This window comes from Sceloporus occidentalis, unplaced genomic scaffold (genome assembly GCF_023333645.1).
Source record: "Sceloporus occidentalis isolate IW3139 unplaced genomic scaffold, rSceOcc1.0.p SCAF_19, whole genome shotgun sequence".
NCBI classification, from domain to species: Eukaryota; Metazoa; Chordata; class Lepidosauria; order Squamata; family Phrynosomatidae; genus Sceloporus; species Sceloporus occidentalis.
In genome coordinates, this window is record NW_028316999.1 from 15,679,821 (window position 1) to 15,704,121 (window position 24,301).

The 24,301-nt window shown below is 38.2% G+C and overlaps 1 protein-coding gene across 7 annotated transcripts in view; it reads right to left on the reverse strand.

Annotated features, from left to right (window-relative positions):
- LOC149302504 (kelch-like protein 32) overlaps positions 1–24,301 on the reverse strand; it is a 59,369-nt gene that overhangs the window by 16,112 nt on the left and 18,956 nt on the right. For 5 of the 7 annotated variants that reach the window (XM_089482577.1, XM_089482576.1, XM_089482575.1 and 2 more), the window contains one exon: positions 4,917–5,132. The exons of the other annotated variants lie outside the window; for them this stretch is intronic. In XM_089482577.1, coding sequence (XP_089338703.1) covers positions 4,917–5,132 — 216 coding nt within the window. The remainder of the gene's footprint in view (positions 1–4,916; positions 5,133–24,301) is intronic. 7 annotated transcript variants of the gene reach the window in all.

The window sequence follows — 24,301 nt, forward strand, 5'->3', positions numbered from 1 at the left end:
TTTTGTAAATTCTATAGAGAATAATAATGATTACAGACTAAATAATTGACACATGCAAATCGGCTATAAGTGATTCAGACAAATTTTTTGGTTCGTTTTTGTCTCTTTCGTTTTCAGGCAACAAATTTTGTTCCCTGCCCATTCGGTTTGCATTTTTAAATATGGAATGAAATTTGTTGCTTCTCACACTCTCATTCTCGTTTGCTCTCTCTCATGCTCTTTAAATGTTTCCCTACCTCATTTGCCAACCACTTCCACTTCCGCATCTTCTTGTTCTTCATTTTCTCTATTCTACCTTCTGTCTCTCATCTTCTCACCTTTATCTTTTATTTTCTTCCTTCTAACTTCTTCCGCATCTCCGCGGATATTACCTGGCATGAACTTCCACCAAAATGGCAGGCTCTTCCAGTGATGTCATCTCCCCCAATCCTCCAATTGGCGAAGAGAACATCACCAAAGGTGCTGCAATTTTAACCTAAGGTGAACTTCCGTCAAAATTGCGGCACTTCCGCTGAGGTCCTCTGCCTCAATTAGATTGGGGAAGTACACATCAACATAAGCGTTGTCATTTTGACCTAAGGTGAACTTCCGCCCAAATCGATTGGAGGATCAAGGAAGAAGATGTCAGTGAAAGAGCTGCCATTCTGATGGAAGTTCACCTTAGGACAAAATAGTGGCGCTTTTGGAGACCCTCTCTCCCTTGATTGAAGGATCAGGGGAGAGGATGTCAGCGGAAGTGTTGCCACACGTAGAATCAGGGCCAAATATAGAAGAGAGAAGATAAAAGAGAACATGAAATCGAGAAGACAGGAGATGAAAGCGAGAAGATAGAAGATGAAGAACAAAAAAAATAAGCAAGTGGTCGGCAGAGGCAGAAGTAGTCGGCAGAGAGTGTAAGAGAGAGTGAACCAGAATGAGAGTGTGAGAAAGTGTAAGTGAAAGGGCCCACAAATTTCTGAGCTTTTTGCTTTGTGAGCGGTCTGGCCTCGTTTTCGTGACTTTGTACGAATCACCAAATTTGTCAAAATTCTGAACATTTGCAATTTGTACGTAATGCTGGCAAGAATATTTATTTCACAAATTTGTAAACTATATCAACTGGAAAAAAACTAGAATTCTAAAAAAAATTAATTAACTTATAAGTAAGTTAAATAACTTTAAATGAATAACATTTACTGAACAGATATGATACAGCATAACTCCTATCACGGTATACTGAACCAGAAATTAATGGTGGTACAGCGTAACTCCAATCACTATACTTTGAGCCAGACATTGACGGTAGTGCAGCATGACCCCTATAACTATGAAATTAGGCGGCTGTCGCAACAACTGACTGTTGTTAAGTAGTTCAAGCACCTGTTGTAAGGGAGGATGAGGAGAAAAGAGATAACTTCATAACAGAAAACTGATCTCAGCTAATTAAACCACACATAACTTTATCCTAATGCTCTGTGCTACATTGAGTTGACTGTGAAATAAATGCATATCTGTAGGAGGGATAGTTAAACTTTAGCACAGTTTTATCTGTCCAATCTACCTCCCCTCATTCTCCTCTTTCCTAGGAGCTAAGAATGTTAGGTTACTTGGTATCATCTGTGAGCTCTCCTGGTCATCTACCCTCTACTCTCCCTTGTTGATGCCCCATTTATGTGTAGAACCATTTTACAAGCTCAAATGAGCATGATGTGAGGCTGTCCATGGGGCAAACAAACAGTACTGATACGTGATACTAGAACTTTAACTACCGGTTTACTGTGTGTTGATCGGGCAAAGCTCAAATCAATTTATTTTGTGAAAAATAAAACTGACACTTGTCCTTTAAAGGTTTAACATATACATAACTTATAAATGAATAAGTAACATCAACCACAAAACATAAAATTCATTTGGAGCCACAGTACAGAACCCAAACCAACTTTGTCCTAAACGCTATGATACACATTTAAAGTGTTTAGCTTCTATAGTATTGACTATAGAGTCATGTTAGTTTTATATCTATAGCATTCCCAGTGGTGTAACAAAAGGGATACGTCTTCAAAGAAAACCTTTTCACTAAGACAACTAATAAAAAAAAGCATCTGTTAACATGGTTATTATTTATGTACATTATTAATTATGTACCTGAAGAGTAAAAGTGATATAGGCTTATGACAAATGATATGGATTTATGGTTGTTAACTACACACATGACTTGGTATTGGTAAAAATCATCATTTAAAATAATACCAAATATTTCATACAATGAATAAATAATGTTTTATTTAGCCCAACTATAATGTGTCTAAATGGGAAATGATAGGGGAAAAGAATGCTAGCAAAAAAAGAAAGAAACCATATATAAGAGGATATTCAAAGCTAAGTGGGTACTTGGAAAGGTTAAATATGGGTAGACTAATCTTTTTATGACTCATATTAAGAGAGAAACCAAAAAATGAAAGACAATCTGAAAAGTTTTTCTGCAAACAAATGCTAAATATTTTTTTCTTTCAACTTGGTCAATATAGGTTTTAGTTATATGGCGCAAAAAGTAAGGACATCACAAATAACAAAAGTATTGAAAAGAACAGACAATTGTTTTTTCTTACAAGAATTCTTAATAGAGGGTTTCAGATGTTCTAACATTTAAAGACACCATATTCGTTTTAGTCCATATCTGATTGTTTCATCAGTGCTGCAGGAGGGCTTATCCATGTCCTAAGCAGTCAAACTTCAATATCCTGTCTATCAGGTTCTGATTACAAAACTCCATTCCCAACATATTTTAGCAATGGCAAGGCTAGCTGGATACTAGAACGCACGGCAGGAGCTGATTAAGAAAATGTCAGGCACAGTAATATCAATCCCATGAACATTCATACATCTGCTGCTTCTCTATTCATTGCACTCATACTCTTTGTTATTTCGATTCACAGCTAACTCTGCTCTAGCTTCTTATGGAGGCCACCTGTAGACTAGATGACTGTCATATTGTCTAGATGTACAAATAAAGGTCACATACATACATGAACTGGATTTACAGGCATTAAAACTTATTTCAACCAGCAGGGATTTATTTCGAATCATCTGAACCTTACATTAAAACACTGGACATGTTTTGATTCAAAACTGTGGCCAGCTAGGAAAACACAGATTATACAAAACATATTGGAAATCTCTTTAATAGCGCTGTTTTAATACTGAGACAAAATGACTATTTAAAGGTGTTCTGTCAATTGTAGTCATTTGAAATGTATAACGTGACAAATGTGCATTAACAAATTCTGGAATGTAACCTGCACCCTCATAGGAGTTCTTAGGAACATGTGAAATGTCAGGTGAATAGGACTGTACTGTGTGTGTGTGAATTAGCAGATGGTTCCCCTATAACATTACATGGCTTTATTCTTAGATACTTTACATGTACACATGACCAAATCACCCCATCATCTATGCATGCGATTCGTTAAATTGTACCTTTAGGTAGCATTAACAAGAAATGACTTTGTATATTTTGACAGAGCATTTTAATGTATTCTTGTAAATCGTAATTCTTTTTTATGAAAATTAGATACCTCTATCTCGTAGTGTGCAAGGATATGAGTCCAATGGGTCCAGGACCCCAATCTGTTTATGTGAATTGAGTCTGGTCAGAAATTAACCTACTGTTGCTTTTTTTTTTATAAATGCCCCTGATGTAAACTTCATCTAAAGGTCTATTAGATAACAACAGGTAGTTTTAGTCTGTGTTTATTTCTTGACTGTTCTCCTTTAAGGCACTGGCATGAGGATTTGTCAAAGTCAATGAGAACTTTATTTCAGTAAGAATAGTGGGTAATGAACAATTCAGCAATTTAATGAGATTCTGTAGATCTGTCCCCAGCCTGTCCATCAAGTTTTGCTTATATAAAACACCATGACACTAATCTTCAGTTCTTCCCCATCTTAACCTCGAATGAATATTAGATTCATCCATGGTATATTGCATTACCAGAATAACCTTTGCAAAAATGATGAACTTAGCTATACTTCAGGCGATATTGCAGGTCTAAATTTGATTCTTTTCTATTGCGTTTGTTTCCTGTAGGAGAATTACTTATTTACTAAGATAAAGCAAAATAGATCCTTTATTGCCATCTGAACCTCTGCACTGAAGTGGTTGATATTTATGGTCATTGTTAATTCATTCTCAAGGATCATGAATAAAAAACTACAGCCTGCAGCAGGGAACTGCTTATAACCAGTGTGCATCACAGTATTAGTAACCTTTAGAGAGGTGGCTATTATAGCTAATAAGGGGCACTGTACAATTCAGTGTCACTCAAAATGAAGACAATATAAAGAAAATCAGCAAATAATAGTAAATGCAATACTAAGATTAATAGCATGCTAGGGACATGATGGATCAGGAGACCATGAGTAATATGGATGACTAAGAGTAATTACATTGTCCTTCTATTTCGCAAGGAGAATAAAAAAAGATACAAGTCTCTACCTATAAATGTGTTCACCCTTGCTTAGAAGGCTCTGATAAATAATGGATACACAAAGTACATAGTATCCATGTAAACGCATGTATTGCATCTTCATTCATGGATTAATACAACTTTATTATACATATTTTTAGATTCACAAAACCACTCATTTGGTGGAATAGAAATTTAAAATGGTAGGACATTATTTATATAGTCCAAGTCAAAAGCAAAAATAATTTTCTTAAACCATAATTCTGTAGCAACTAAATAGCATTTCATGCACCTTAAACTATGAGTAAAGTTCTAGTAAGATTTAGAACCAGGTCTAATGAGAGACGTTTAATGTACTGAGGCTTACAATGACTAAATAGTGAAGATCTAAGACAGATTCATCTTTTACAGGTGAGTATTGTAGATAATGGAAATAAATAAGAATATCCTTCATTGTACGCCGTTACTGACCTGCCAGATCTGTTCTTCGCTAAGTGAAGTTAAGTTGTCACTTTTTAAGACTTCTCTAAGCAGACGGAAGGGTAGTGCAAGGACTTCTTCAGGGTGACTTTTCAGAAGCTCCGACAAGTGTTTTACAAGAAAGTCCACCACAGCAGCCTCCAGCAACGTTAGGTTAAACAGGTCGGCAAGCTTGTACAAGTCCAAGTAATTAAAGTTATTTAGTTCCTGGATGGTAAGAAAAAGATTAGAAAACAATAAATATGATGTCATTTTTTTAAATTTCCACATTGAGAAGGCCTTTGTTCAACAATTAATTAATTACATCTAGCTGAAATTCTGAGCATCAGAGTTCTACACGCTGCCCGGACCAAGCACTGGGGACTCAGATGCAGGGGACCTGGATCATCCTGTGTTATGCCCCCCAACTTACCGGTGCTTCTGAGTCCCCCGGTGCTTAGTCCGGGCAGCGTCTAGAGCTCTACGCGATTCGCGTAGAGCGGGAGTTGTCTACGCGAATCGCGTAGAGCTCTACACGCTGCCCGGACTAAGCACAAAATATTTTTCTCAATCGTAGCTTTTATTAACAAACAATTGTTCACATAGTTTACATGAATTAATATTTACTGGTAAAACTTTTTTCCTATAGGGACGTCTTATATTCAGGCTTTTTCTTTTTTCATAAATTAATATTCAGATTTTGGGGGGTCGTCCTATAATCAGGGTCGTCTTATAATCGAGCAAATACGGTAAATGATATATTCTAGGCTGGAGATTCTGTTATTGTATTAAGTCATTAAAACAAGGGCTAAGTGAGTGTATATGAATGCAAAATGCCATTAGTGATATAGCTGACAGCATTTCCATGCTGAGTTCCCACTAATCTTGTTCTCATGCATCCCAGTATACCCTGCACTATATAACAAGTGGTCATTTGCATTCATTTGTCTCTTGTTAATAGAAAAGCAGATGGGGAAAGGATACTTTTTTTTTTATAAATATAGTTAATGTTACAAATGACCACATTTAACATGGTAAGGCTACATGGAGCAGCTTCATTTTCCTTTCCAACAGGGATCTAGTTGAGGTCTGATTATAAGACGACCCCGATTATAAGACGAGCATTTGCTCTGGAAAAAACCTCGTCTTATAATCAAGCAAATACGGTAAGTGCCTCTGAGCAGGGCCATCCTCATCTGTTGTATATTTTTGTATATCAAGTTTTTGTTATATACTACTTGTAATGTGCTCTCTACAAATTGTACAGCGCTATGGAATATGATGGAGCTATATAAAACAATAAATAATAATACATATCAAATAGTGTGTTTCTTATTTATTCCAAAAAAAAAATCAACTGGATTCTTCCACTTTTTAACTCTATATTTTAGGCTGATGATTTTAGTATTCACCTGTGTCTCTTAATTCCCCTAACCCAGGGGTGGGCAATTAATTTTCCCATGGGGCCACATGAGAAATTGGAATGGTTTTAGAGGGCCAGACCTCTACAAACTACAAACTCCGAAGCCTTGTCCATTTTGTTAACTTATGTGCTGTTTAATAAAGTTATTCAAGCCTACGTCATTGGTAGAGGTGCTTGAATAAGTAAGGCCTGAATAACTATTAGCACAGCACAGAAGTGAACAAAATGAACAAGGCTTCGGAGTGCATACCGTATTTTTCGCTCTATAAGACGCACCTGCTGATAAGACGCACCTAGATTTTAGAGGAGAAAAAAAAGGAAAAAATATTTTGAGCTAAAAAATGGGCTAAAATATTTATTACAATAACTGAATAAGCTATGAACACAGTAAGACACACGCAGTAAGACACACACAGACACAGTAAGACACACACAGACACAGTAAGACACACACAGACACAGTGAGACACACACAGACACAGTAAGACACACACAGACACAGTGAGACACACACAGACACAGTAAGATACACACAGACACAGTGAGACACACACAGACACAGTAAGACACACACAGACACAGTGAGACACACACAGACACAGTAAGACACACACAGACACAGTAAGACACACACAGACACAGTGAGACACACACAGACACAGTAAGACACACACAGACACAGTGAGACACACACAGACACAGTAAGATACACACACACACAGTAAGACACACACACACAAACACAGTAAGACACACACACACACAGTAAGACCTCCCTCCCTAACCCCCCTTCTCAGTATCTCCCCTCTAACTCCCTAACCCCCCCTTCTCAGTATCTCCCCTCTAACTCCCTAACCCCCCCTTCTCAGGATCTCCCCCCCCCGCCCCGGTCACTTACCTTAAACTCCTGTGTTGGAAGCGTGAGGCGTTTGTCTCGGGTGCCGGCGCTTCACTGCTGATCGCCGGCGTCTGACGTCATATGCCGGCGCCCAGCGTAAAGCGCCGGCACCCGAGACAAACGCTTCCAACACAGGAGTTTAAGGTAAGTGACCGGGGCGGGGGGGGACACCGGACTCATTGGTGAGTCACCAGGACACTCTTTGCGGGCCGGTCCGAGCTATTCAGCGGGCCGGATGTGGCCCGCGGGCCGTGCTTTGCCCAGGTCTGCCCTAACCCAACCCACCACTAATAGTAATGGATAATAATTAATTGCTCCAGATATAAACTTTGTTTTCAGTAAATACACCTAATAGTGAATGAGTCCAACCAAATAAAATGTAATTATGCGACTAAAAAAATGCCTTCCCGCTCCATTAGATGTGCCTCATGGGGTAAACAGTTTACAGGATGAAAAACCCTGATCTCACTTTAAGTCTAAAATCAATGATTTAATAGGGTTCATGATGCACTTCCAATGATTCTAAATAATATACAGCAGAATACCAATAATAAAGATGAACAAAAATATGATATTACACTATTAAATATTTGTAAACACTGACAATGTGTAGATGGGTAGACTAATGAGTGTATTAATTGATAAGAATAATTAAAAGTGTACATGTAATTTAGTACTATATAACAGTTTTTGTGAGGAGGACATAATACCTGTTTTATTTTGTAATTTTAAATCAATCTTCAAGGTCACTTGGATTTGAAAAATGACCTGATTTAGAAGATATAAAACCATTTTCCATTTAATGAGGTCACAGTTAAATGGAATAGATTCTAAGGTACTATGCAGGAACCAAATGTTGCAGCTCATTATGAAGCCAACTGTGCAGATTTAACATATGCTTAATTAGGTTAGGTAAAGCAGCCAATGTGCATGCAGATTGGTCCATTAATTCTATAGCACACATAACAAGCATTCATTCCTAATTGGGCAGACTGATAAATTATAATGCAAACATAGGCTCCACTTACTCAGTTTTCACTTGGAGGAACACGACCATGAATTTAAAAATTACTACCTAATTTATACTATATGAAATGTCCTCAGTCTTTCTTCTAATAATTGCCATAATGTGAGGAACAGAAACACTGCAACAAATCTATTAAAGGCAATCTATTATAGAATTGTATTTCATTATATTTTTGTTGACACACAGATTTATGCAGATTATTGTAGTTTTCTGTTTTATATAGCTGTACATTTTTATATAATCCTGCATACCAGTTAACCATGGAACCAATATGTTAGGTATGATATAATGTTGCCACCCTGGCCATTTTACTGTGGTGCCATTGGTTCACGTAATATTGCACCACAACAGAAATCCCAAGGATTGGCCAGAATATGGTTGGTGGGACACAGGTAATGCTGTTGAAACAATCCCAACTAAAATGTTGCTATTGACGCCTTGTTTTATTAATGTTCAGAATTTAGAGGAGCTTAATAAAGGCAGGCAAGCTAGAAAACCAAGCCTTTGCTGGGGCAGATGTTGACTTGACTTCAATCAGCTGCCATGGTCCCCTGGGCATAACCAGAAGGATGCTGTAAGCACTATATGCTAAAAAGCGAGGTCATGCTTATGGCTGAATCCTGCTCGGTCGCAAACATACTACTCATCCTAACACCGAGAACATTCAGGCATTTGAGCCCATATCTACTAAGTCATAGCTTGTGATGATCCTTTGCTCCCTCAACATATGGTAGTTGGATTTCAGTTTGTTTTGGTGGCACATAAGTTGATAAACAGTTTAAGCTGATGATAAGTTATGAGTGATGTATTGACTGTAGCTGATACCCTATTTATGACCACATGCAGCACCCAATACTTCTCACCCTGTAGGAAAAACTAAAATAAAAATATGGTTGAAGGATTCATAAATGGTATCTAGTTGTACATGTCTCTTCCAACACTATCACTTTTGCCTTCTAGTCACCATACATCCCAAAATCATATTCAAGCTCCCTGTATTATTTGAGGGAATATTCTATGTAGGATAGTTATTGTTCTCTGCCTTCCAGATGTCATCTGTGGGCAGTCCATTGTCTCTCTTAAAGTGCTCAGGTCTAGGCCTAAATATTGGTAGCAATAGAAAGCCATACGTCTCATATTGCTACCTAAATCAAGAAAACAATCAGTAATTATCTATGTCCGGTGTAAAAAAATAGAAGGATGACTCTAGAAAGGGAAAAGCTACAACTATATGCTGCAAAGTCAGTGTAATAAAATGCTGGAAAATATTAGATTTAGCTGTTAAATTCTCTGTAACACTGCATTATATGGCACTACCATTTATTTAAAAATACAAGCACAAAGGCACTTTCTGATGCACCTTTTTTGATCTGACTGGATATTACTGTGCAAAGCATGAACAGCAAAATATCAGATTATACTCAAAAGAAAATTTTATAAATTAATTTTAAAGCAGCCTTGATTTCAAGAGGAGATTTTGGATAAAAATCTCCTTACATAGGCAGTTATGATTGCTTCTAGCTCCTACTCATATCTTCATTATTTGTCTATTATATCTTCAGCCAGTGTATACCAGTACTTGCAGTTTCTCAGTGATTGTGAATCAAATTGAATACAATATTAGAGTACAAAAATAAAAATAATGATAAGATAACATATTTCAATTCCATTACCATTATAACAAATGTCTGCTCAAAATTAGAGCGTAAAGTATTATTGCTGAAAAGTTTGTTTTATCATCATACACATTGATTTCCATATATACTGACAGAGAATAAAGAGGCAAGAAGTTGTTAAATTACTTACGAAAGTATCTATTGAACATTGAAAATGTTCTTCTTGATCCATTGTTTGCTTTTAACAAGTATGGCCTTGCTTAATTACACTGCAGAATCACAGACATGCATTTGTGGAAGGGGAAGGGGTCTCACAAACCCCACCTTCCTCATGTGCAGGCACAAAAGTGCTTCTATTTATTTAGATTGGAGTGCATTCATGCCAATGGCTGGCTGCTTGAACCAGCGGTCAAAACATAAATCAGATATATAATGCCATAGATATAAGCACTGGAAGCTTCGCTATTTTGGGGGAAGTTCACTAGGAGGTTATATCTGTGGATGCGGATGAAGAGTGAATAAAGAAGCGAGAAAACAGATGATAGAAAAGAGCAGAAAGGCGAAGAGTGAGAGAAAATAAATGTGGGCATCAGACAACAAATTTTGTTCATTAATTTTAAATGACCTGTGATTTTTGAAAAATAATCGAAAAATAAATCTGAATAGTTTTTGGCCCATTTGTCCATCTCTAGTATTTAATTTCACACAGCAATTATGATGATGATTAGATCCGGAAAAGGCCTACTAAGGGAGTAAAGGACACTGATCATTTAAGGACTTATACTTATGGCAATAAAGAAATTAACATCTACACATATGTATGTAGCCTTGCAAGTTGGAGACGCTAAGAAGTGTCTGAGGATTCGGATACTTTGTGTCATTTACATCATTTGCTTGTTATACATGGCTGCTACCTGTTAAGGATTGATGTGTGCTAATTTGAGGTTCCCACTGACCAGCTACACTTCAGACATGGAAAGTCCTCTACTTGGATGTTTTAATTGAAATACACAGTATGCTGCAAGGTAACCGTTGAAGCAGCACACATTTGCCTATCTGAGAGCATTATCAGGGATCTGTATAACAGATGCTACCAGGGGCGTAACTAGAAACCATGGGGCACTGGTGCAAAAATTGCCCCGGACCCCCCAAGTTCAACATCTAGTCTGTGCCATCATTGCCCCAACAAAACTGGCCTGTGCCTTCTTTGCCTCTTGCCGCCCCTTCCAACATATGTAAACACACAAATTACACACACTTACGCATACTCACTAACACACACTCCATCTCACCCCACTTACACATCCATGCTCACACACATACAATTACACATCCATGCTCACACACACACACACAAGTACACATCCATACTCACGCACACCCACACACATCCATGCTAACTCACAACCACACACATTCATGCTCACACACTAGTTGTGAGGATAAATATAAGAGGAGTCCGGCATGCAGGAATAGGCAGACTGACCTAGTATACGGAAATGCAGTCCAAATCTAGAGAGCACTGATTACGCAATTGTGCCCTAAGTCCAAGAAGCAAGCCGGGGTCAGGTACACATCTAGGCTCACACACACAAGTACACATCTATGCTCACACACAAGTACACATCCATGGTCAAACACACACAAGTACACATCCATGCTCACATACATATATACAAACACATATACATATATCTCACCTCCCGTCCGCCCCCGCTTACCACTCATCGCTCCTGCAGCTTTCTCTCTGGCTGCCTGCGCACTGTGTGCAAGCGACCTCTGTTTCACCGAGTGTATCAGGGCCACGTGATATAGTCACACCAGTGGATGCTACAGTTTTATTCATATCGGAACTTGATCATACATGGATTCTGCTATACTTTAGTGGTGTGAATTATTTTGCTGTAGCTCCCTAAGCTTCCTGAAACTTTGAAACTGCCCCAATATAATTATTACTGAGGACGATATTGCTTATTTGCACTTATGTATGCCATTATATACATCTGCTTTAAGTTTTGACCGCTCTATGAATTAAATATTTAACTTACATTCAGATGCCTAGTAATCTGTATACCATTTTTCATATTATTTGTGTGTAGTGTGCAATCTAGCAAAATTTATTAATGCCAGATTTACAGCTCTTATTTTTTCTTTTATTTTCTCTACAACATATCTTATTGTATAGATTAGTATTGTGATGTTCTTACATACAGAAACGGTAAATCTGAATATATTCCAAAAAGACTGAACAAATTAATTAATGAAACTTGTCATAAGTAAACAAAAGATAACCATGTTACCAGTAGCCAAGAAGCATAAAACGAGCCAAATAAAATAACTGCACTTTCATATAACCGTCTTTGAAAGATAATCTCCTTGGGGAAATACAATTTATTCATATTATCAAGGCCCTGCTGTGCAAATCTACATTCTGGGAGCACACTACAGAGATCAAGAAAATATTTACTTTATTCAGTTGAGTACAAAAGCTTTTAATGAATGCATAATTAAGACAGAATAAAAGTGAACATAGCTTTAGAAATGTGACTGCCAAGCTTAGTCATCAATAACTTTACACCAAAACCAGTTTCTGACTCAAGCTGTTTTGTCTGTGGATTAAATGTGGTTATTATAAATCTGTGTATTATATATTTGCAAATAACCAAACATAGACAAACTATGTATTATATATATATATATATATATATATATATATATATATGTTTTCTATTCTAATTCAATTCTTTTTCAGCAACAGTATCAAGGCACAATGGCAGGTTGTTTGGAATTCATTTGCAATATGAAAATGAAGCAAAAACATGGGCAGTTGGTCAAAGATTTAATGTGGATATCTATCATGAAAAGTATTAGCTTCTACGACAATGACAATATAGTTGCCACTTTTCTTCCCTCTCTTTATTACATTCAGAAGCATTAATCCTGAGCATGACTTTAACTACCTAATTTCTTATGCATAATTTTGTTGTGTGCGTGCTCCACCTAATATCATTGAAACGGTTAATAAGCATTATGTTTAGTAATTTAAATTATAGTTACGTGTATAGCAGCTGAACACTCTGTCTTCCACTGGATAAGCAAACATTTCCAGTGCTTATTCTTTTCCAAGGGTTTGCTCTTGCATTCTAAACTTTTAGTATCGTATGCTTTGTCTGTCTATTATAGAAAGCATAGCAGCATAGGGGAATGGCAGGGACTAAAAGGGGAATACTATAGAGCAAAAGGGTTGGGACAGAGGAACCTCAGTTCTATTGAGTCATTTGATACATGTAAGTTTATAGAGGAAGAGGCTATGCTTCAGCTGTCTAAAGTACACACAATAGTCGATAAGGCCTGATTAACGGTTTTGCTAGTACACTGCTAAGCTCTTTTAAAAACTTAGGGTGTATCACCCAAGGTTATTAAAAGAGCTTAGTAGTGTACTAGAAAAACCGTTAATGGATTTATTTAATTGAAGCATTGTTAACGGCAGTAATGCCGGAAGATTGATAATTGGACAGTGTTGTGCCCATTTACAAGAAAGGTAGTAGGGAGGAGGCGGGCAACCATAGGCCTTTGAGTCTTTCATCAGCAGTGGGGAAATTAATGTAGACTATGTTAAATGATAGGATTCCAATATTGTTGAATGCATTAGGCAGTTGTAGTCAATGGACTACAGTTAAAGGGTTGTAGTCAAAGGAGTATATTCTGGGCAAGGTCTTGTTACTAGTGGGATATCTCAGGGATCTGTACTTGGACCCATCTTCTTTCATATTTGTATTAGTGATATTGCAGAAGGCCTTGACGGTAAGGTATATCTTTTTGCTGATGACACAAAGATTTGCAACAGGGTTGATGTTCCTGAAGAGAAAAGCCAAGTGGCAAATGATTTAGGCAAACTGGAAAAATAAGCTGCGACAACTGACGGTTAATGTGGATAAGTGCAAGATAATGCACATAGGGCACAAGCCAAGGGCAGAGTATAGAATATTTGATACAGCCCTAACTTCAAAATCTGAGGAAAAGGATTTAGGGGAGTTAAAGGTAGGTAAATAATGCAATAGAGCAGCAGGAAATGCTTGCAGAATGCTTGATTACACAAGGAGAGGTATTAGCAGTAAACAGAGGGAAGTGCTTATGCCCTTGTACACAGAATTGGTGAGACCTCACCTGGATTATTGTACAAATTATTATGATCTTTTATTTATTTGTCACCAACATTTATGTAGCACGGTACTGGAGACCATATCTCCTATTGTCTGGAAAGCCCTCCCCCAGCCTTTTACGTCTTTCCCGACGCCTCAAAAAAATTCCGCAAGACCCACTTTCTTAGAGGTGCCTACAAATTTATGTGTTCATGTCCTTCCTCCCATCTTCCTTAAATTCACCCTTCCTTGTCCCTCTCCTGCCTTCAGACAATATGTATATTAGTGTGGCTGGCCCTTCCCTAACAGTGGCACTTTTACATCCTTCTAGATTGTAAATTTGTTTGAGCAGAGCCCTCCTTACCTCTTGTTTCTGTAAGTCAAACTGTTAAATTATTTACTACTTGTTATGTCATGTTTACCCATTGTTCAGCAATGTGAAATGTGATGGCACTACATAAAACATAAAAAATAATAATAATAATAAGATTTCCCCCCATGTTGCTGGATATGCCCACCATAAAAAGCATTAAATCAGTGTGTGGGTAATCTATCACGCTAGAAGCACCTGATCCCAAATATACTTGGGAGCATGTTACAGAACAATGGCTGAATCTAGAAAGTTCTCCAAACAAAGACTAATATTTTTATTATCTAACAAAATGCAAAGTTAGTGAACAGAAGAAAATCTAAATCAAATCAATATTTGGTGTGACTACCTGTTGCCTTCATCACTTCTTTTATGTACACTTTTAAGGAACTCGGCAGGTAGGTTGTTCCAAACATCATCGAGAACTAACCACAGTTAGGCAGCCTCAGTTGCTTTTCCCTGACAGACTTGATGAGATGTTGAGTTGGGATCTGTGGAGGCCATACAACCAATTGTTCTTCTTATGCTGAAGATAGTTCATAATGACTTTGGGTCCATGTTTGGGGTCATTGTCATACTGCAGAAAAAGAGTTAGGGACAATCTCATGCCCCTGGTGGTATTGCATGATGGATAAGTATCTGCCTGTACTCCTTAGCATTGAGACCATTAATTCTGACCAAACCCCCAACTCCATTTGCAGAAATGCAGCCCCAAACTTGCAATGGACCTCCAATATGCTTCACTGTTGCTTGCAAACACTCATTCTTGTACTGCTCTCCAGCCCTTTGGTGAACAACCTGCCTCTTACTACAGCAAAGTATTTTGACTCATCTGTATAGGGCACCTTATTTGCACATCAGAGGTATATCTTCTTGGCTGCAAGTCTTCCATGAAGACCACTTTTGACCATACTTCTCTAGACAGATGATGGGTGTACCACTGTTTTCTAAAATGCTAAGCTGATGGCACAGGTGGACATCTTTTGATTGCAAAGGGAAGAACGATGTTTGCTTGGCCAACCTCTGTGTCTAAGGTCCTTATCATTGCCGTTCCTTTATTCTTTGTCAAAAGACCTTGGACAAAACCATCTGGAAATGCCTGTCTTACTTGAAATTTCTGCCTGAGAGAGACCTTCCTGATACACTATAACTATCTACCTGTGCTCAGTCTTGCCATGCTGTATGACTTCAGCAACCTCACTTTGTTAGTGAGTTTGGCTATTCCTCACCCATTTGTATTCCTCCTACACAGCTGTTTCTGTTTCAGTTAATGATTGTGGTTCAACCTACACATTTTATTAATGATCATTACCGTGTGTGTGTGGTCTAATTGTTTAATCATACAACTAATTATGCCTACAAAATCCCTGACTTTGTGTAAGTGTGCCTAGAAGAATTTTGCTGTTTTGAAGGCAAAGGATGGTCACACCAAATAGATTTTTCTTCGTTTCACTGACTTTGCATTTTGTTAAATGATAAAAAATAAACTATTAATATGTTAATTTTTGACAAGCATTCTTACTTTACAGCACTTTTTCACACCTGCCTGTATTTCTCTTTTTTTGTCAGAGAGCCAAACCAGGTTCATTTAGCAAATTAGCCTGATTCTCTATGTATTCTCATATGTGGCAACCAATTCACTTTTCACTAGTAAATTCCACTTATTTACATCAAGCAGTATATTTGCATATTCCATTTCTGCCTAATGCACACTTTTGATGCTAATTCTCGACCTCTATTTAAAGGTCAGCTATCAACATAATATTCTCTTTTTTGAGTACTATAAAGTCTTACCAAATGAGACAAAACATATGGTTACTTACTATGCTGCAGGAAAAAAATGGTATATCACTTTACAGTATGTTTGGTTCTGTATGTGGCAGTTGATGACTAAGTGTTACGGGAACCTAATGTAAGGGATTAGGAAGATTTGAGAAAATGGATAAAGCCATGTCATGTAATCTCAGATGTGCTTCTTTCATCCTGCGTAAACTCTGTGGCAGAAAATGCAATCCATGTGGTTTTGACAAAATGTATTTTGGTGAAGGCAAAACCATGTAATCTATTTATGTATTTAGTTTATGTGGCAGAAAACTACTTTTAAACTGTTTTCAAGTTGCTATAGAACTACATTTAACATAATCAATACTGCATCACTACTTTTAAAAATGACCATAGTGTTTTATGTTTTCAAGTGAAAGGAAGCACCGTGCAACTTTTAAATTCACAATGGATTTGCGCCCAATACATTCCCTTTAAAGTGTTAATTAATCTTCCTCTTTGTAGGTCCTTATTTTGTCCTTCTAATATCTGTTCTCCCTTGGGAAATCATCTTTGTTAGATATCTGATTAAACAATTTGCTCAGTTGATTCCACTGGTAACTTTCAAGTTCTTTTAGAGCAGTAGATTGTTTCAGTTAGAGTACAAATATATTACAAGTGAAAGGAATATCATCATATGTATACCTGGATGAATGACCCTTTATAATATGCAGCTAGCTCTTGTGTAAACCCTATCCACACCTAACAAATAATAATGTCCAAGGAGCACAAGAAATACTGTGTATATATTTTACTGTGAAATACAATGTTAACTTAGAATATACTGTCTGGTTATGTGTGGTGATGTGTGTTGGCTGCTTGTGTAGAGTGTGCCCTATCCAGCTCCATCTTCTCTTCCTTATTTCTTTCGCCACTGGCGAGTTGGCAAATCTTTGTCGCCAAATACAGCTCTCTGGTGCTTCATATGTTCTGAGCTGTAAGAAGGTGCTTTTGCTTTGCCAATCCTAGCCTTGATATCTGTATCAATGTCACCCTCCTAGTCAATGAAGGTAGGTGAAAAACTTCTTCCAGGGGGCTTTCATTCACTGTGACTTGTGGGTTGTTGCTGATGTAGTTTATCTTGAGGATCTTGGTCTTGTCCTTGGGCATATTGAGACTAACCTGTGATGATGTGGCTGCTACTACATTGGTCTTCTCTTGCATCTGCTGTTCGCTGTGTGAAAGGAGTGCAAGATCATTGGCAAAGTCCAAGTCATAGAGCTGAGCCAACAACGTCCATTAGACTTCATTTATTTGCTCTCTGGTGGATGTCTTTATAATCCTCTTTGATGGCAAGGAGGAAGAGTGGCAAAAACCCTTGTCTGACTCTGGTTCCTACCCGGAAGCTGTCTTTGAGCTGCCCTCCATGGATCACTCTGCAGGACATTCCATCGTATGAGTTCTTGATCTGGTTGGCCAGAGGGTTCATTCTTACTAGGAAGACCCTGTTGAAGAACTTTTCTGGCACCAACAGAACTACGCTTCTTCTGTAGTTGGCATAGTTGCTGAGGCCCTGCTAGATCATCTTGATCAGGTATCCCTCCTTCCAGCCTGTCAGAGCCTCCCCTTCCCATATCTTCTTAAAGAGGGGGTACAGCATCTCTACTGAAGAATCTAAGACTGTTTTCAGGGCCTCTGCTGGAATTATTGATTGCCAATTTAGTATAATCAGTTTGCCTGAATCTGAAAAATCAGCTCTGCATAGGAACAGGGATCAGAGGAGAGGAAGTCGGCTGATACCCCGCTCCACTGCAGTTGCAATAGTGTGAAGTGTGAAAGAAACATATCGCCACAGGGGACAGCAGCTTCTACAACAACACCTCATGCTGTGGACACCAGGCTTCAGTCACAGCACAGAAATGAAAAAGCAAAAGATGAAAATAACATGTACAAAATAAACTTTCCTCATCAGAGCAAGTCTTCCAAAGAAAGAAGGCAGCAGAGAAATAATTATTGGGCCATAGTTATAAAGGATATGGGGCAAAATTCTAAACATGGTGCAGTTACCATGAAAACCAATGGAATTTTGGACTCTGGGCCATCATTTTTTTTTAGATATTTGGTATACATAAATAAATATAGTGGTGTTCCCACACAACAGACAGTGTGGAGGTATCCCACAGTTGAAGGCTTTTTCCATTAACCAGTAACAATTTGTAATATCTAGGTTATGTTATTTTGTTCTAAAACAATATCAGGCTGAAGTGTCACTAGTAACCAAACACTTTATTAAATGATTCATAATGGCAAAAGTTGTGTATAAGAATAAGCCTTTTATGTATAGATAGGGCCTTGTGGAAGAGCAGTCTATCTTCGGAAGCTATCTACTTAATATCTACTTAATAGGACCAAAACCTAGATTCAAATATGTGTTTAGTTGTTGTTATTGAAGATAGTAATTCGTTTTAATGGCTATAATTTATTATTACAGAAATTGAAATGGAATTACCTACATCGAGGCGCTGTTCTACATATTCTTCAGAATATAACACTTTTGTAACTAAATGAAACTTTAGCAATGACATTTACAGTGCTAGTACTGAAAATATCCAATATATCCATAATTATTAAATCATGTAAAATGTTGCACCAGTCCTAATTTCTCAGGGAATGTTCTACTGTGACACAAAAGTAGGCACTGATGTTTCCACAGAAAATTCTTCTTAGGTTTCTATATTATTCTTATACGCAAAGACAAACATGATGAATCTGTTGAGGTTTATTTGCTCAACTTGCTAGTGAGCAAAGTTAATGTTTTGTCTAAGCAAAATAGCACCTGTAAGATCTATTTGCTTTAAGGGTTATACATGTTTAATGTTACAAACCCTTTATTTCCATGTTCCAAAAGTGTGGATTTCATGTTAGGAAACCAGCCAAGAACTGAATATATTGAACTATATATTATTCAGTGGTGGCTTTAAGTCTGATAGAAATGCTTAATACGTCTGGCACTTGCATTCTTTCCACACTCTTGTTCAAGCATTCAACTTCTCTTTCAGGTCACGTAATTCCCATAAAAGCGTTAAACTAATGCCTCTTTAATGACAAATTAATGTCCATGAATAAAAAATACCAGACTAATAGCACACAGTAATTTGCCATTACAATATCATCATTGGACATGCCCCTAGTTTAATAAGATGTATTTAATTCATAACCTAATGAGTGATATATAAAAAGGAGGAGATGAACCCTGCAATTACATTTATGTGAGTCTGTCACCTTATTTGTAAAACCTTGGAGTCATTTACATTCAAATGAGAACAAATGAATGATTTCACAAAGTGTAATGACAAATAGCCATTTCTGCAAAAGGCCGGCCACAGCTCATGTTAAAACATTAAAGTATTCTGGGTTTGTAAGAAATACAATACACTGTAGCCATGTGCAAATAATATCTTCTTCTCTCATCTAACTGTTCATAACAATAATAATGAAAAAAATATATTCAGTACTATTTTTCTTTAAAACAAGATTTATGGATGAATATATGGCCATACAGCACCACCTACTGCATTAAAGTGTGCAGTGCAAGTACAATACTATTTGTATTGATTTAACTAATGCATTCCATGCAAAAGAGCACTCGAATCAAGTGCAAAAAAATCTGAATATTTTAGATATAACAAGATGCTCATATAAAAGATCTTTACAGAACTGCCCAGTCCAAGAGTTATTATAACAAACGTGTGATTGGTGTAAAATGATAGATGATGAAGAAAGTCAAAAAGATTTAGTTATACTTGCAGATACCAAGCTTTAGGTCCAATTCACATTCCACCTCCGGAACCCTAACCATTATACCAACTTGGCAAGGTTTTGAACAGCTTACATAAAGGAAACTTTGGACTGGAACGCCAGACTAATGCTAGGTTGGCCACCAATGCAAGGTGTTTGCAGGTGGTATGTCCAGTGTGTTTTTAGGTAGAGTAGCAACAGCAGATATAGACACCACTACCGATGTTATATTGCCGAAAACAGAAAAAAAACACTGAACTTTAGCTATATATAAAAATAGATGTCAACTTGGGGAGCACAGTCCAAAAAGGTAGGGCTTCCAATGCCAGATTTATTCTCCACCATTGGAAATAGGAGCCTCTATGCATGCACCTTTACAGTTAGTTTACAGTGCCAGAGTAAATGGTAATGATTGTACAACTAACCATAAGACAAGTCCCTAGCGTCGGTTTTATTGTGGTTATTCACCTTATAAGGAAATGACTCTATATGTTGTAACATTTAGTATTAAATAACACTTACACATGCCTGATGTTTTAGTTTTAGACGTCAATTAAATTTATTTTGTTAATTATGTATAATTAAACATGTAAATGCAAAAAAAGGTAAGTATTTCTCATTGTGTTCAATTTACAAAACAATGTTACTATGCATTCATTGATTGACAAATATGTGACTGTGTTTTAAAAACCTTTTAGGATTATATGGATAAAGTATATATCCATTATATCAATATATATCAATATATCAGTCTTTGACAATTTGGCTGTTAAACTGCTGATTTTTAGACACACAAAGCTTTAAAAAAAGCTGAAGGGTATTTCTAGGGTATAAGTGCTAAATTTGGTGTAATCACCATGGGGACAAATGCTCTGTTAATACAGATTGCAGGAACTGCTCTATATACACATACATCAGTATGTTAGGCTCATGAATCATACTACAAAGCAGGTTAGCCCACATCCAGGAATCCTTGTTCAGCTTAACCTGCACTAACATGTACTGACATTCAAAATTGTTTCAGCCATTTTCAGGTCATATTTTTCTACTGCTTTGCAATCCTATTATTATTTCACTGTAATGAGTGGATAAAGGAGGGGTCTTTGCACATTTATCTGCAAGCCGTCACTGTGTCAAGTAACATAGTAATCAATCATGCCACTAAAAAAGTGTGATGGTTATGGTCCAACAAATCCGGCTAAATGTCAGCATATCGAACGCCTAAAAATAATGCCTTTTTTTTAGCACTTGGCTGCTCTAAATATTGGTCATAGCCTATTTTGTAGTTCACTAGATGTCCAAAACTTACCTAAGGCAAAAAAGTCTGAAAGTTAACATATACATTTCTTGTAGAAAAAAATTATTTGCTTGGGTTATTTCTGTAATATATCATCTTACAGTTTTATGGATGCACAATTAGTGTATCCCAAAGTTCTAGATAATTTAGAATTTCATCAAAAGACCAATGTATGCACTGAAGTAGAGATAATTAATGTGTTTCTTAATTTAAAACTAACTGAGAAAATACCAGGTTGAGATTCAGGAGCTATTAAAATGCTGCTTCAGTAGGAATCTATTTCTGATTTGGACACATTGGCCAGAAATTTCACAGAGCAAGACCAGACAAATGATCAAGTAATATTATTATTATTATTATATTATTATTATTATAGGCAAGATAGGTGTAAGCCTAGATTGCAGTTCTACGTGGGAGTGTCTCGACTGTGGCGGACTGGACGAGCAGTCCACTGCAGAGGAGGTGCCCCCATGTAGATCTGCTGGAGGAGCAGGGCTGGATCTCCCTCTAAGCAGCTCTAAATAGAGGGAGCGCAAGACATCTGTTTCACTGCTCCCTCACAATGCTGCAGGTGATTGATGCTGAGCGATTGCATATGACATCATATCACAGAGCTCAGCAGTGAAGCCATGCACACTGCGAAGGAGCAGTGAGGCCATATTCTCCCATCACAAGACTTCAGCAAGGTTTGTGACAGGGGGAGATAGATATTCAGAAAGGTGAGAGATAGTTAGAAAATGGAGAGATGAATAGAAAGATAGAGGGCAGAGATAATGAGGAGGAGAAAGGGGAGAGATAGAGAGACTGGAGAAAGATAAGAGATGGGGATAAGTTGCAGAGATAACAAGAAAAGGGAAAGATAATGAGAGGAAGACAGATGGGGACAAAGGGGAGAGATAAAGAGAAAGACGATAGAGATAGTGAGATAAAGGGAAAGTGGAGGAGAAATAAAGAGGGGAGAGAGAGAAAGAGAGCTAAAGTGAAAGGGTGGAGAGATAAAGAGATAAAAAGAAATGGGATAGAGAAAGAGGAGAGATACAGAAGGAAAAGATAATGAGGAGATATAAGAGAAAGAGCAAATTAAAGTGCAGGGTAGAGATAACGAGAAGCAGGATAAATAAATAGAAGGAACGGGGAGAAAAAGAAAAAAAGATAAAGATAAATGGGGGAGATAATCAAAAAGAGGGGGATCAAAGAGAAGGGGAGAGAAAGAGTAATGAGAAAAAGGATACCGAGATAAGGGAAAGATTAAGAGAAACGTAGAGAGAATATGTTTGTGTTTTGAAAGTGTTTGCATGTTAGGGCAAGTATATCTAAGAGTGCAAGGGCAAGTGTAAACTAGGATGTTTATGTGTAGGGGCAAGAGTGAATGTGCATGTGTATGTATGTGTTTATGGGCAGGCATGTTTGTTTATGGGAAGGCATTTGTAAAGGTAGAGTATACTGCATGTGTGCATTCTGCCAATCCACCCATTACTGTTACTGTTTTAGACCAAATAAAGACAGACTGAGAGGAGACCTAACACCGCTGTGGGTGCAATCTGGGTGCTGGGCGCTGGGTAAATCCTGTGTATGCAGTCTGGGCATCTCCCATGTCTGTGTGTAATCTAAGTGTTGGGACAAATCCTTTTGTGTGCAACATGAGTGCTGGAGCAAGCCCTTAAGATGCAATCTGGGTGCTAGACATATGTGCAATATGGGTGCTGGGCAAGTCCTATATTTGAAGTCTGGGTGCTAGACGAGTCCTGTGTGTGCAATATGGGTGCAGTGCAAGTCATTAAGTGTGCAATCTGTGTACTGGAGCAAGTACTTATGTGTGCAATCTGGGTGCTGGGGCAAGTGTTATGTGTTTAATATGGGTGCTGGACAGTGCTATAGATCCAATCTGGGTGCTGGGACAAGTCCTATGTGTGCAGTCTGGGTGCTGGGACAAGTCCTATGTGTGCAGTCTGGGTGCTGGGGAAGTCCTATGTGTGGAATCTGGGTGCTGGGGAAGGCCTATGCGTGGAATCTGGGTGCCAGGGTGTGCAATCTGTCCATTATTTTTTCATCTATACCTTCAATGCTGAGTTTGCTTGTGATTTTGTGGTTGATCTATACCTGCAAATATAGCATTTGTGTGTTATTCAGCTTATGTATACTTGCAATGCTATGTTTCCATGTGTTATTTATTTAATATACCGTATTGGCCCGAATATAGGCCGCACTCCCCCCCCACACTTTAAAGTGGGGGTGCGGCCTATAATCGAGGTTTAGCGCAGGGATGCACAAATCGTATTGCCCGATGCCCGGGACACTCAGTTCCGGGCGCCGGACGGGTGTTTGTTTTTTTTCCCATTTAGCCCTGCTGGGTTAGGACGTCGGTGGACGTCGCAACCTCTGCTACCGGGGCCTCTATAACGGAGCACCAGTGTGACATAACCTTCCAGTGCTCCACCATAGAAGCCCAGGCGGAAGTGCCAGCAGCGGAGGTTGTATGCCCGCATCGCACAGACTTTCACCGGCTGCAAGAGAGGAGGGTTCCCCTCAGCGCTGCAGGGGACCTGTATCGTCCTCTCTGGCACCTGGTAAAAGTCTGTGCAATGCACGCAGACAACCACTGCTGCAGGCACTTCCGTCGGGGCTTCTATGATGGATAAGCATTGGCGGAAGTGGCGAGCAGTGGCAGAGGTTGTCTACGCGCATTGTGCAGACGTCCACCGGCTGGCCCGCTATACACAAGGGAGTCTGGGGATGCATTGGTAAGTCTGGGGTGGGGCAGAGTGTCATATCTAGGGAGCAGAGTGGCATATCAGGGGGCATATGTCATATCAGGGGGGCAGAGTGGCATATTGGGATGGCAGAGTGGCATAATGGGATGGCAGAGTTGCATATCAGGGGAAGAATGGCATATCTAGGGTGCAGAGTGGCATATCTGGGGGGCAGAGTGGCATATCTGGGGTCATTGATTTTCCAAGTTTCTGTTTGTATATAACCTATGCTGACTAACTGCATAATAGATACCAAAAATGTTAAAATACATGTATTCCTGTTTATTAGGTAAAATACTGTTTTACCCTTCCAAA